Source organism: Malurus melanocephalus, unplaced genomic scaffold (genome assembly GCF_030028575.1).
Source record: "Malurus melanocephalus ecotype Western Australia unplaced genomic scaffold, MMel_1.1 scaffold_140, whole genome shotgun sequence".
Lineage (NCBI taxonomy): Eukaryota > Metazoa > Chordata > Aves > Passeriformes > Maluridae > Malurus > Malurus melanocephalus.
In genome coordinates, this window is record NW_026623372.1 from 1227185 (window position 1) to 1242683 (window position 15499).

General features: G+C 35.8%; 1 protein-coding gene across 1 annotated transcript in view; it reads left to right on the top strand.

Annotated features, from left to right (window-relative positions):
• The window catches only part of UBE3C (ubiquitin protein ligase E3C), a 68818-nt gene that overhangs the window by 25239 nt on the left and 28080 nt on the right, over window positions 1–15499 (top strand). The window contains exons 11-16 of the mRNA XM_057371078.1: window positions 3279–3365; window positions 3979–4136; window positions 4692–4924; window positions 8675–8779; window positions 9658–9745; window positions 13064–13161. Of these exons, the coding sequence (XP_057227061.1) occupies window positions 3279–3365; window positions 3979–4136; window positions 4692–4924; window positions 8675–8779; window positions 9658–9745; window positions 13064–13161 (769 nt within the window). The remainder of the gene's footprint in view (window positions 1–3278; window positions 3366–3978; window positions 4137–4691; window positions 4925–8674; window positions 8780–9657; window positions 9746–13063; window positions 13162–15499) is intronic.

A 15499-nucleotide genomic window follows, 5' to 3' on the forward strand; every position in this document is an offset into this window, starting at 1 on the left:
GCTTTACAGAAAATCTATTAATGAATCCATTGCATAAAAAATGTGTAATGTTCTCATAATAAAGAAGTTGGTGGCATTCAGTGAAATTTTGAAGAAAATGCAAAACCCCCAGATAGGAGGAGTTTAAACATTAGCTGCTTGGTTTTTTTTAAGAATAGTGCAAATCTTGAAAATGAAACCCCTGAGTTAGATTTTACAAGTTTATATAAAAATCAAAATGTCTAATCTTTTCCTATTTTTTTGTGTGGATATCTTTTTTTCTTGAAAGAAAAAAGTGCTCAAGATTGGATGGACACTCAAGCTTTATATTAACTGATTTCTTGACTTTGTGGATTCTTAAGACTTTTTCTTCAGGATGTATAAGCCATCCCTCTACTGTTCCACAGTTTATCACGAGTTCTTGCATTGTGTCATTTTAATGTAGCTCTACTTGGAAAGGTTGTCTTTAAGCAGATGCACATCTTTACCAAGAAAAAAGACCAAAAAAGGTAGATTTTGACCTATTTTAATTCTCAAAGTTTTTATTTTTTACTTTTCACTTTTTTTGCAGTCCTTTTTTTGTCAATGTGTAGCCAAAGATTTTGAAACTTCAGTGCAGCCAATTTTGTGTAGACATGACTTTTCAAACCATCCTTGCATTTTGTGGTGGGTTTCTTTTTTGTGTTTTTTGGTTACTGTTGTTACCTTTAACTTTGAAAGCCAGTTTCTGTCCTTGAAGTTGGAAGCTATCAGTTTTCTTCTGCCATCTTTACTTTTGCAATGGATTAAATTTCAGGTGAATTTATTGATGCAAACTTCTGTAACACAAGGCGAAATTCACCATTCTGTGTTCAGTTTGCAGTTCCATGTTTGTTTTCTGGTCACGGTACGTAAAGTTTAGAATTGAAGCTTTAGAACGGATGAATTCATTGCTTCATATTTACAGATATTTAATATTAAGGAAAATAGGCTGTTGGTACCATCTTCTGCCAAATGTGCATTTTTGTACTTAACCAGATTTTCAGGRAAGGGAAATGTGAAAGTTGAATTCACTCAATGTTTCTGGACCTGGGCCATGAAACAGAGCAGTTGCCACAATTGACTGCCTGAATCACGGATATGGAATAAAAATGGCTAAAACTTAGATAAAGGTTATTATTCTAAGCTCTTAAGGTTTGTCCTTTTCTCCCCTTCATTACTGCTGAATATTGCTGGAATGAAAAAATGAATTACATTATGATAGGTTCATTGTCCATAATGTTTGTTCATTTCTGCTCAAASGGTTACATAATTTCCAGGGATGATTGTAAAATTAACAAGTTTTTACTTGGAAGCTGTGTGAGACCTGAAGGCACTGTGCCAAATTACTTTTCATTTTAAATATGAGGCTGAAAACTGAAGGTCACCGAGGAAATTTCTCATTTCGGAAACCAAGACATCTRAGCTATCATTCAGATATTTAAACATTAAAACACAAATCCTTATTCTAAATTAGCTAGGTATGAAAAGCCCTTCCTTGCATGTTAATGCATAATTTTTGCCAAATGTCAAAATAATGTGACTTTGGAAGGGAATAGAATTCTCATGTATCAAATTCAAGTTGAATTTAAAAAAAATMCACATAATTAGAGTAGATGTAACACTACTGTTACAATGTAACAGTAAAGCTTATCTTTAACTGGCATTAGCTGCAGTTARTTCAACTTTGACTCGAACTCAGTGATGTCTCCAATGTGCAACTTCTTTGAAATCAGTGAAGCTCCCAACTTTTTTTAAAGGTACTGATCTATGCGTTTAAAATTCAAAGAGACACTGCAAACTAGAGGTTGCTTGTGTTTCACTTTCCCTTTTTCTGCGTGTCTCTACTCTATTTCCACAGCTCCCTGTACCTGTGAAACAATCCTTTGTGCTTAATGACGAGTTCTGCCCTTCCCATCCTCCTTTATCCTGGCACAGATTTTTGTGTGTGTGGCTGGGTCTGGTGAATGCAGGTGAACTGGGAGCCCGAGGAGCTGTGGGGATCAGGAGAGAGACTGTGCTTGTGGGAAGGCAGCAGGAGGAGCAGTCACTGAGCCAGGACACASGGGCTTGTGGCACTGTGCAGTGGTTTGTGAGAGCTGTGGAGTTGTTCTTGTGTGGCATTTTTTGTCTTTGGTTTAAGTGGCAATTCATTCATTCTCCAATGTTTTTAGGTCTGTATTGATACTTTACTTCCTTAATGAAATGTGTGCTTCCTTTTCTTTTGCCATCTGGCAAATTTTAATTTGTCTTGTGGTCCRCAATAAATACTGTGTTTTCAGACAGCAGCTAGTCCCCCCTCCCTGCTCCCATTTCCCAGCCTCCTACCTCTTGTATGCCTGGTCACAGAGAATTTTGGTRTTACAAAGCTGTTGACCACTGAGAGATGTCGACCTCAGTATTTGTTTTCTTTATTTATTCTAACACTAACTGGGAGACCTAGGAAAGTGGCATTTGAAAAAAACTAACTGAACACTGTTCTTCCAATACCTGAAAMATGACTGTTTAGTGAGTGAAATCCCGTTTGGTTCCTAGAAGACATTGTTTCAAATGATTTTGTCTCAAATGTTGTTTGCTGCAGGGTGGGAAAAATACTCCAATGGGGGGGGGATGATTTTTGGTTTCAGGAAGCTTTTTATTTTTCATTTCTATAAAAAGTTGATCATACTGTAATCATGTCTGAAATTGCACATTTATTTTTACAGTTTAGAAACAATTTTCAAACAAACAGTACATAATTTTCAGTTTACAGTTGGGTTAGTGTATGTGTAGCTGCCCTGATATTGTTCCGTTGATGTTTTATTTCTCTCTGCCAAGCAGAGTACKCCAGTAAAATTGCTATGTGAAAGTATTTTTATCTGCCTTTTGAACAAATTGCTATGTTGGTTACTGTCAGAAGAATCACAGAAGTGACCTGTTAACTAGTTTAGTGGGATTTTCTAGATTACAATTTTTAAAAGTCCCAGATCAATAACTCAGTGTTACGTTATTTTTATTAATATGTGTTGAATTCTGTGGAAGACTGGAAATGTGGGTTTATATTTTATGGTTTGTTGCTGAGTTAATAAAAACTAGTATTTTTGGTATGAGGTTTTATATGCTCAGATTCAACTTTTGGGGCTCTCACCAGATTTTATCAGAATAAAACCCTTCATCTTGAAAAAATAAATTAAAATSGTTAATTTCTGAGAACWACTTCTCAGAAAAGTTCTTAYAGAAACATTGTACTTTGTGAATACMGTATTTTGGAAGACACAATTTATTTGAACTTCTTCTTGCAGGCTTCTTTATAGTTTAGCCTTTAATGCCAGATTCCTGAGGCATCTTTGGTATTTGATATCTTCAATGACTACACGAATGATTACAGGGTAYGTATTATACCATTTCTGAAATTCATTCTTTGTTAAAATACAGAATATTTAAATGAAAAGGGAATGGGAAAATCAGATGATTTCATAAAACTGRGCAAAGTCTTGGAAATTCTCGATAGTTATAAATGAAGAAAATGCTTATTTAAAATGAATTGAATGTTTTGTAGTTCTTGAAGTGCTTATGAGCATCAGTGTAACAAACTGAAGCCCCAGGCSGTTCATCCCAAGTGTGTGAGTTTTATCTCACATAGGTCAAGTAGTCAGAAATAGATGGTGGCAGAGCCATGTTCCTGGGAGCTGGGACACTGGACCTACAGATGTGTTTAGTGCTGACATGCAGAAAATTATTCTCTTTGCTTTGTGTCTCAAAACTATCTGCAGTCTGTAACAGATAATGCCCAAGTTTATTTATCGTGGAGACACCAAGGTCCCAGTGACAAGAACTTTCTGTTTTGCAAAAATTAGAAATAATTGTTATTTAACTGAAAACACCATTGTTATATTACTGTTGGAGCTACTCTCACTTTTTTTTTTACAAGAATGCTGAAAGTAATACTTCAAAGAGCACTTTTATTAACCCTCTCTTTTATATTGCATTTTATATTTGAAGGTCTATGGTGCCACTCCTTCAAGTGATTTCAAGAGGCTCTCCAATGTCGTTAGAGGATTCGAGCCGAATTATCCCTCTCTTCTACCTTTTCAGTTCTTTGTTTAGTCACTCACTTATTTCTATTCATGATAATGAATTCTTTGGTGATCCAATAGAAGGTGAGTTTCTAGCATACRAAATAGCAGTGTTTTGTAAAATGTTTTTGTGTAAGGCTAGACAGCTCCCTGGGCAATGATTTGCTGACATCTGGGAGGAAGGATCTTCTGGGCTGCCTTGCTGATGGTCCCCTGAGCACTCAGCTGTCAGCTGGCTCTTTTATGGTGATTGCATCTAGAAAAAAGAGAAAAAAAATAATGGTCTGCACCTTGGGAACCCTAGCTTTACACAGGGTCTGATRTGGAAGTCCTTAATCATGATAATTTTAAATGAGTTAGTGAAGAGAGCAAACTTCTTCTGGATTGAACCTGTAGTTTAATGTATAAATTTAACATAGCAGGAATTACAAAGGAGAACAAGAAGATACTGTAATTAAAATAATTGTGACTACAAACAATCCCAGGATTTGATCTCTTCTATAAATATTTTCTCATTCTCTTTCTGGTTGTTGTTTCTATTCTCTACTCTTAGATTTTGTGTATTAGTATTAAAGTTTAATTAAATAAGTGGGGTTTTAATAATTAAAAGAAAGAAATTTAAACTTGTATTTCATGTAGTTGTAGGTCAAAGACAATCATCAATGATGCCTTTTACACTAGAAGAGCTTGTAATACTCTCACGCTGCCTTCGAGATGCATGTCTAGGAATCATAAAGTTGGCTTACCCAGAAACAAAACCAGAGGTTCGTGAGGAATATATTGCAGCATTTAGAAGTGTCGGAGTAACAAAAAACACRGAAATGCAGCAATGTATACAAACAGAACAGAAAAGGTGGATTCAGTTATTCAAGGTAAATTATGTACCTTTTCAGAACATAATTGTATAGAATTTTCAGGCTTCTGCTGAAGATACAAGATGAGATTTGTTTTTTCTCTAATTGTATTGTTGTTGCAACAAGGAATATGGATTTGGGAAGATTGCTATTTGGCATATATACTAAACTTAAAGTAATTAAGTTTTGATAATTGGAATAAATTTTTTGTTTGCTTCTGTCAACTATTTTCTTGCTTCATAAAGCAAACTTCTTGTCTTGTTCATAAAACAGTTACTGTATAAAATACAGGGTTTAACTTTGGACTCCTATTCAGCAAGGTACTTAAGCATGTTGTCATAACTTTATACAGGTGTGAAATTCTAATAAATYTGATGATTAGGTATTTCTGTATTGGAGACTTTGAAGTGCTGGTACCATGCTGTGTTGGTTTTGTTGGTGTTCTCCTTAAATCTGTTGGTACTCCTCATTTTGGGTTTACTGGAATACTAAGGGAAGGTGAATCTGGCTTAGCAAATATGAACTTAATGTATGCTCTTCCTGGAGATTTACCAGTGTTTTTCTGCTGGTTTTATAYGTGGCATCCTACCGAAAGACACGAGTTAAAAAGAGCTGAAAATGTTGGCGGAAAAAAAGCCCTAATATAGCTGTTGCTGAAAAAAAGGAGTGCTTGACTTGTCATGAAAATTCTGCAGCAAACACATCTAGTCAGCTAAAATTGCTCATTAAAGAAGTGGGAGCAGAAGAAATGCATTTTCCAAATTGAATGCTAGATTTACTGTCTGTTTAATACTGGTGACCTCTCGCACACTAATGTTCAGTTCGAGTCATCAGCTGTCCCTTCAGGTCTTTTATCACTGCTTTTGTCAAGCTATCTATTTAATTGAAAGAAGTTAATTGAATGAAAATGATCAACTAAGCTTGTATTAATATTGCTAATGGAACTTTCTTCTTGGCCATGTTTGGAGAAAGATGTCATGCTAGACTTTAGGAAAGGCCCATTAAGGCTTGCACTTAACCTGATGGGCTAATTAAGGAATGCTTATTCATTCTACAAGTCTAAGGTAGCCTCCATCCAGCCTATTCTGCCTGATTTTACAACACATTTCACTTATGAGCATAAGCATTAATAGCAGTGAGAGTAACTGATAATGTTTTGATTGCACTGAATACAGTCCTAATGCACCACTGAATTTGTAATTTGCACAGATTGATCTAATATATGTTTGCACAATGTAATTTAATTACTTGTCTTTAAATTGCCAAATAAACTTTTAATTTAAAGGTCACAAATGAAAAACCCAATATGTCTATTTTTCTAAGAAAGATGTCACACCAGGGTTATTTTTATGCATGCAGTTCATATCATGCCACCTCCTATTTGTTGGCTTTTGTTTATGCCTAATCAATCTTGGTGTAAGTTGCTGGATTTCAGGTGAATTTGATCATATTTTGCTGTCGTTCAGAAGGCTGTAAAATCCTGAGTTACTTTGTCCTACTTTGGCACTTGGGAATTAAACTTGTAGTGGAACTACCTGAACTCAGTGTACTCCTACTGTGTTCAGGAGCTGGGATTGTCTTCCATTAGCTGAATTGAAAATATTAGGTCTTGAGGGTATCTGGAAGGCTCCAATTCTACCCAAAAAAGAAGATAATTGCAAAGCTTTCCTTGTTTACTTCTTCAGAAATGTGTTTCTGTTGTTACGGAGAAAAATTGAACATGACTAAGGTTAATCTCATGGAGAAGACTCCAGTGCRTAACACTGAGTTGTTCCTGAGGGCAGCTTCAAAATAGCTTCCTGCCAGTAAGCAGGCAGTAGTACCTTCTTCCAAATCATTAAAACAAAGCTAAAGTAGTTCATAACAATTTAAGTAGAAAATGCTTTCTCTTTCTTTTGCAGTGTGTCAAATATATCTCAAATACATGGGATTTATCTTTGCAAAAGCTTTTGCAAGCTTCCTGCAGAAAAAAGAGCACATTCCTTCCTTATCATCTGTGCTTTTAATTTCTCTTTTTCCTCTTTTCTTTTAGCTCATCACTTTTTTTTTGGTCTATTTCCCATGTCTCTGATGTCTAATGAAATTCATATGTGTATATATGAAGTGAACAAAACACACACACACTTACATRTGCCATATATGTAGGCTTTACTTCTGCAAGGTAATGGTAAATCTGGTCACAGTGAGGCTACTGACAGTGATGTGCTTATTTGCTAACAGATTGAAGGTCTTTGGTAAGATTTACATGTGCAAATGTCTTCATTCAGCAAAATCCCCCCCCCCCCCCTTTTTTGCTTGGTGGAATGAGTAGTGTAGTTAACTGTTACAGATTCCATAGAAAATCTGAAGTTATGAGTGCATAGAAGAGGATTTTGTTAAACAAAAGAATGATTTCACTACCTTCAAGTAATACTATGAAATCAAGTTTCTAATTTGCTGAATTCTAGTTTTAAATGCTGYTTGCACTGAACATTTTATTGGAAAKAAATCCCCATATTTTATTGTAATTCATCTTTGCTTTCCATAGAATGCATACATATGAAAATTTTTACAAAGGAATTATGAGTTGAGGTGGCAAGTACCCATGCATTCTGCAGGAGAAATTAAAATTTCACCATATTTGATTCAGCTTCCTTTAAGGTTTCTTTAACTACTTGTAAAATACTATGTTTACACGGTCTTCATGTCGGTAGAATTTTCCGATTTTATTTTCCTTCCTAAAAACGCTTGCCTTACTTAGAGYGGTAATGGGACCACAGAGCTTCAGTGACTCATGTAACCTGCACCGAATTTTATAAGGGCAAGGTGATGAAAATTCCTGTGTAATCAGACAGTTCCCTTAATAGCATTCTTTGTTCTGTCTTGAATGAAGACATTACCTTAAAAACTGGATGTTAAAAGCTCTTTTGTGTAGCATCTAGACACAGAATCTTTTAGAAGGCCCATTAAACTTTGTTACTCTTGACACCTGTCTATTAAGACTGTCTTTTAGCAAGATTATTTCAGAAAAGCTCTGTGTGCGTTTTTTCCCTATTCATTTTTCAAGTGCTGTACTTTAAAGTTGCAAAACAGATGGCTGTTCATTGTAGCAGTGATAACGTCTTTTTAGCCTAGTAATTTACTATTTCATTGATTCCACTTAATTATGTTTTATGTAGTGTTGGGCTAACTTGATTCAGCTAGGGACAGAAGGCATGCAACCAAGTATGGCAATTCTGCTTGAGGTGTAGTATTTGTTAGCTTTGTTTCTTTACTTATTTCTAATTTTTTTCTGGATTGGAGAAAACTGCCAAGACAAATACTAAAATTGCAGAGACACCTTAGTGACCGTGATAACTACTTTTCTCCGCCTCTCCATTTTKCCAGGAAGATAAAGGATGTTATATACGTACATGATATACACTGTGTGTGTTTGGTCAGGTGGTATTTTATTTAAATAAGTTATTTAATGTTCATAATGATTTCTTTGGGCTTTCCTGAACTGGCATGCAGAACTTCAGGTGTGCAGTACTACTAAGTCCTGTGTAGTCCTGGTTCCTAGGTTTTGGAATGAGACTTTCAAAAGCCAATTTTTTTGATGACTAGCATGTGAACCGTGATTACTTATGTGCATTCTAAGGTATTTAAGTCTAACAGCAAGTTTTTGTGAGTTAAAAGTAGATGGCAATTTTATACATTATTGATGTTTTTTTTTAAAGAAACTTTTACTTGTGTAATTTCATTCACAGTGCTAAATGTATATTAAACATAYATGTTTCTGACACCTAGGTCATCACAAACTTAGTGAAAATGTTGAAATCTAGAGATACAAGGAGAAATTTCTGCCCACCAAATCACTGGCTCTCAGAACAAGAAAACATTAAAGCAGATAAGGTAAGAGTCATGTCCTTTTCCACAAAACCTTGCAGGTGCCAGGATTTCAATTGTAAAGTGTTTGATTCSTGACAGTATTAGTGAAGGTGATGTTGCACAGATTGTGTGGTTTGAAACCTGAAATAATGTTGCTTTTCTCTAATGTGAAAGCCTTGCATCTGTTAAGAAACTTGTATGTTAAATCACATTTCCATAAAGTAGAAATGTGTCAAATCCATAAAGTAGAACTTGCTCTACAGTGCAAGCGTGTAAATCATTGGYTTTTATTAGCAGAGGAGAATTGAAAATATGTAGTATTTTGTTGCATCTTCTCATTGTAAAAATGCTAAATGAAAGAATTACTCTATAGTGGGGAAAATTCTCTTCCAAAATAAGAGAAAATTCAGCAGCATGTTCTGTACTTACCTCACCTAGAAATTACTTTTTTTCTAAGGGCTTTTGGAAAAAATTAATGCTGAACTTCAAAAGTGTGTATGTGTGTGCAAAAGAAAAAGCTAATACCTGCTGTGGACTAGATTCCTTTGAATCATGACTCACGCTCAATACAAAATAAACAGAATATTTGATGTCTCAAAATTCAAAATCAGCTTTTGTAGTATTCTGAATACCAGAACTTAAGTTACATTTTGTGGTATTTTTAAATGATACATGGGCTTTATATTGTATTGTTGTTAATTGTGCAGCTCTCCCATAGGGTACAAGTGTAAGGAGGGATCATCAGAAGTGAAGATGTTAAGGCATTCAGTACACGTTCCTGTGTGTGTCCACTATATTTATTTACAGTGCAATAGTAAATTGCATAATAATATGCATAATAAATTGCATAAAWAATGTGTAATTAGGTCCTGTTTAACTCTAAAATCCTGTTAATTCCTTAGGTTACACAGCTGTATGTGCCATCAGCCAGACACGTCTGGAGAGTCAGGAGGATGGGAAGAATAGGACCACTGCAATCTACTTTAGATGGTAAGATACTGCTCACACAATTTTTGCATTGCTAAGTCAAAATAAGAATGCTTTATGCTAAGAAAATCAGCCTTTTCTAGGAGTCAGTTGAGTATTTTGTATTACAGTCTTGGTAGCCAAAAGCAAGGCAATCTTGAATAATTTTGGTTCAGATATTTTAAAATATTGTGGTTTTGTATGCATGTGTGTATGTCTTTAGAATATCTAATGTTATTTAGTTTAATAATTTCGTTGCGCAAGCATCTGCTGGCATTGATGAGGAAATGATGAGGTGGAGAAATTATATGTTTTAAAAATAATGTATTAATATGTATAAAAGGCAGTTGCATAAGATAGAAATTCAATACAATTGCAGAAGATGAAAAGCATTGAGATTCTGCTTTTATTGTATACTAAAAGAAAGATCTTAGTTTTATTTTAAACTGTTACAAACAGGCATTTCATGGTAAATATTAATTCTGTTTATAAATATTATCTCTAATCAGATAAGGCAGAAACTTAAACTCCCGAATTACTCAAAATACCAGAATTTTATGGAACTTGCAGAGAAAGATTAGAGAACTGGACAAACTTAGCAATCAGAGTAAATTTACACTAGATTAGTTGTGCCAATATGCTTTCTCATGTAGATMGTCTGTTTCTTCCACTTTTCATGCCATTGTAGATTCACTATTCTAGAATTTTACTTTGCTGTGATCAGGTATAATAATCATTAAAGCACTAAAGCTTGTGCAGAATTGATAATGAATTAAAAATAGGGCCTTTAAGTGGCAAAATGATTCATCTGCAATAGTCCATGCTCTCTTTCAAGGTGATGCAATCTACTTGAGTTAGTTTAGCCAGATGCAGTAGATCATGKAGAGGCTGTAGTCTTTGAATGGTGCCACAGAGTTGTACAGAAATAAGAGCTTTGTCCAGGGTTGAAACCTAAAGACTTGTAATGATAATTTTTATTTGAGTAGCTATGATGAGAAAAGTTGGTTTTAATTACCTTACAAGTGTAGTTGCCAGAAAACAACTAGTTGATCAGTGTAAGTACTGATCAGAATTTTGAACAGTWTATTTTTTCAGTTTAGTTTCTTTCTTTGGAAATCACCTTTTCTCCACATCAGCAGTCCTTATTTCTTCCACTGACCCACATGGCTCTGCACAGCTGTGTATCCTGTCTGGGTGTTCTCCACTGTYAGACCTGTTCCACATTTATCACTTCCACATTCTCCTGCTACTGATTTCCTTGCCCTCGTACCTACAGTGCCTTGAGCTCTCTGCCTGATCTTGCCTCCCAAAATAGTCCCAGTTCCCTCCATTCCATGACTCACCCTGGTCTGGGCAGTTGGGGGATAAGGAATGCACAGGCTGTGCTGGTGTGAGTAGCTGTGTGCCCTCGTTTTCCTGGGTAGCTGTGAGATGAGCTGGCACACTGAGCAYAGCTCTCCTGCCTGTTCCTGGATTCAGGTTGCTAAAGGAATTTCTCCTCTCTGCCCAGTTGAAAATTTTCACAGTACTTGGTATTTTTGAATCTCCTGTACTCTGACAAAGTTCAAATTCAGCTGATTGGCTCAAAAGGTGTGTTGAGGGTGAGATGGTGAGGGATGATGACACAGTGTGTTCATGTAAACCTTGTTTTCATATGAAACCAGGCTAAAAGGAGAGTGCAGTCAACATGAATGTGTGAAAACAAGCAGGTAACCCTGTGCACATGACTTGTTTAATCCCTCTTGACTCCATATGGGTTAAAGCCAATTAGCATGAAAGTACTGCTGAATCACATATGGTCATGTTTATTTGTGCTTTTTCATTTACTTTAATGGCAGACTTGTGAGTTCTAAATGCCCTCTGTATTGATGACTCCATCCCATATTTCTCTTTAAAGAAAGAAGCTGTGATGGAGAAATGCAGATAAAATTGACTAATTGACTGAAATAATTGAACTGTCGAAGTCTTGTAGTAGTTTACCTTTGCTGTACATGCACTTTTTATTTAAAATGCTTTTAACTGTTGGCTTAATAGGCTTCATACATTGACTTTAATTAAAAATGTTTACTAAGTAAACTAAAGGTAATCACAAATAAGCTTTCTATCAGAAATTCCAAAGGCTTGCAATGTTGAAACTTGCCCTCAATTAATATATATCAAGAATAGTGATGTTTATGGTCACATCCTATTAAATTGGTGCTTAAAATATASCTACTGAAAGTGCTTTGAGGATTTAAAAAACAAAAAAGAACTTTGATGTCCAGTTGCAGAGGGGCAGCAAGATGCTTGTCACCATGGGTAGAAGCCAAAGAAAAAACCTATAAACTGTCATCATAAACTTCCAGACAGGATACTGACGTGAAAGATTTACTTATTTTGTAATTCACTCTATGAATAATCCAGACTTTGGAGTTTTTTTTCAGAGAGATGGTTATCAAACCTGAAAATGAAACAACCAAGGAACTGTGGGTGTTTCCTYGGTAGGCTGAAGCCAGGTGGACCTTGGGCCACAGTGTCTCGTCAGTGAGCAATACTGACTGCAGTTAATTAATTTACAGTCAGATATGTGCTCAWCAGCTGAGTTCCCTCCCGTGAAGTTCCCTCCCATGTCATTTCCACTGTGCATCGCCAGAAGTTGCATTGTTGCCTAAAAATACYCTTGTGGATTCAAAGGAGCTGCATGGTAGTTTGGGCACTGCATGAATGAGCCTCTGCTGTGGCTTCTTGAATTCTTCTCCAGTATTTTTGTCTTAAGTACATTATACAAGTTCTTGGTGATGTTTTCATTGTTTCTGTGGTGACTGGGATTTAATGTGGTCACAGTGACTTTGCTGTTAGGAGAGAAAACTCATTGAAATAAATATTGTCTTTCTGTTGTTTTCATTAGATTCGGTTTAATTCTTAGGATTTTTACCTAAAATGACTTGATTCAAAGTAGATGATCTAGTTGAAAGCACACTTTTAATTATATTGATCATTGGAATATTGTGTGTTCCTGCAATGAAAATTCTAAATCAGTACAATTACTAATTGTATTCTATTACGCATTTTTTCCTAATTCATAAACTAAAATGCCAATAATTTTTTTTTCTGAATAAAATAAAGAGATGAAGAAGTACTTAATTTTTATATGCATTCTGTTTTCAGTGTGTTTTCACTAATATTTCACTTTGGGGCAACTAATGTTTAAAGAAAGGTAAGGCTTCTAGTGCATATGTAGTAAATAAACTATTTCATTGTATGTATTTTTATACAAAGTAGATTGAGTCACTTGATACATAATGTACTATTTAAAAAAAATGTTCTTTGCAAAATTTTTAAAATTATTATTTCTATTTTAAGTGGGTTTGGAACCAGCACCTCTTTCTGTATCTGAAGAGCGACAACTTGCAATTCTGACAGAGCTACCTTTTGTAGTTCCTTTTGAAGAAAGAGTGAAGGTACCTAATTTYTAATTTGATATGCAGTTTGTTTCTTAGCTTTTTGTTTTGAGTAAGTGTAAAGAGAGCAATTATTGAAGTAGAGACTGAATTGATTCCCTGCAGAAGGATATGGTGGTCTGCACTGKTTTTCTTCAGTACTCACACAGCAACTGAACATTTTAAGTTAATGACTTCTCTCTTATTTTATTACTTACATTACCCTTTATAATAATTGCATTAGAGTTAGAAACATTTATTCTGAGATGAGAGCAGTTTGCAGTCCTGGCTCAGTGATGGCTCTACRTGATTGCACCCTCTTGTGGTGACACAGCAATGACCAGTTGTGTGTAACAGAGTGCAGGGTCACAGCTGGAGACTTGGGAGCACTGRCTGGGTTTGGGTTTACTCCAAATGAGATGATGGCTGTCCATTTTGGAAAAATACCACCTAGAGATTAAGTTCCTGCATTCATAGCTGAGTAGCTGAACTTTAATGAGTGTAGCTTAAAACTTGCAAGGTTCTTACATTTGATTGAATGGATTTGCTTTTTAATATTTTTTAGATTTTATATATGCAATTTTTAGTTCTATTACCTATGTCAGTTTGCATCATAAATGTTTTTGAAGCTTTTTTTTCCTGTTAGGCACATTTTTTTTAACTGGTTTAGTTTTCAACAGTATAAAGTATTTTAAAACTGCCCTCTAAATTGTTTTGGAAACATTAAGTTTCAAGACACCATCAGGGGTTTGAAGRGTAATTCCTTAGGGAAAATCGGATTTTATTTGTAAAAACAGAGGCAGCTTTGGTAAAAAATAAGTGGGGTTTTTTTCTCAGGCTTCTATGAAACAGTTGTTCCAGCAAAATATCTTATTACTGCATGGCAATACCACACTAGGATTATAGGGAAATGACAGGAATTGCCCTCAAGAAGGGCTGTCTATGTCATGACTTCATCACTGCCTTCCAGCCTCTGGACCTCTTAAAGCTGATTGAGATGCATACATGTTATGTTTTTGGAATTCATAAAGCCTTGTTTGATACCATTGGAATTCACAGAGCCTTGTGTGCTTTCATTACCAAAATTGAAGTAACAACTGCATAAGAGCTTGGAGAGAAGGATAAAGCTACAGACTGGACTTTTGTAGTTCAGAGRAGATCCTTTCACACTGTGTTTTGGAACAAGTGTGCATGTTCCTTTTTGTGTAATAGTGGGAGTCAGCAGTCCTTTGGAGTGTCCCACTGCCTCTACAGAGCAACTTACAGTAAGGGAAGAAAATACCACATCACCACCATAAGAAGGTGTTTTTTTTTTCCCTTTTGGTCTGTTGCTGTCCATTGCTCTGTAATTGAATATGGAGCAGGTTGTGTGGGGGTTATTCCATATGCCCTTTAATTTTCTGACTTCCTCATGACATTTTTACATTGAATTACCAAATAACAGATACCCTTACAAGCAATTGCAGAGTCCAGTTTCGTGGCAGGTTCTTCAGTTTTCTGGCCCCTTTAGCCTTAAGGCACACTGGGATGYACCTTTCAGTCTGGTATCTAGCTATGGGTGATAATGAATTCCAATTTGTAGCAAGTGCCTTCGTTCTACCCCCTTAGGCCTTGCTTGGGTCAGCTTGACTATGGTGRTGCTGCTTCCCATGGTGTGTGCTTCAGTCAGCACTACTCAATTTTCCGTGTTAGTCTGAAGTCACTGCAACTGCCTCAGTTGTGCATTAGGGTTCTATTTTCAGGACTAACATATGCATGAACATTTTAGGAGTTTTTAGGGGTTTTTTAGGAGTCAGACTCAGTACCAAAAAGAGTKTTGCAAGGAGATGTAATTCTATGTGATTCTTTCAATCTAGAGTTGGATAACAATAATTAATAAACTGTATCTTTTAGTCCTGCTATATATCCTGTAGTCCTGCTACAGGAAGGACAGTGGTGGTGAACATGTTCTCCTGCTCTAATACATAAAAAAGGTGCCCGTGGCTACATGTCTTCATGTTGTAAATCTTTAGAAAAATTTAGGTCAGAAGGGTACTTTGGAGGTACTCTAGTCCATATCCTTCCTAATGCAGGAATAGCTTCAGTGTTGGATTGGCATGCCCAAAGACTCCAGATGAGTTTTGGCTGTCTCCGAAGATGGAGATTTCASAAACTCTCATGTAACCTCTTCTAATACCTAATCACTCATACTACAAACTTTTTTCTTTATGTCTGTCCATGGTTTCTCTTTCTGCATCTTAGGACCATTTTCTCTTGTTTTCCTCCTGTGTTCCGTAGGAAAGATTCTGCTTTGTCTAGACTATAATCTTCCTGGTTGAAAAGCATCTTCTCCACTAGCAACAATTGCCATAAAAACAGT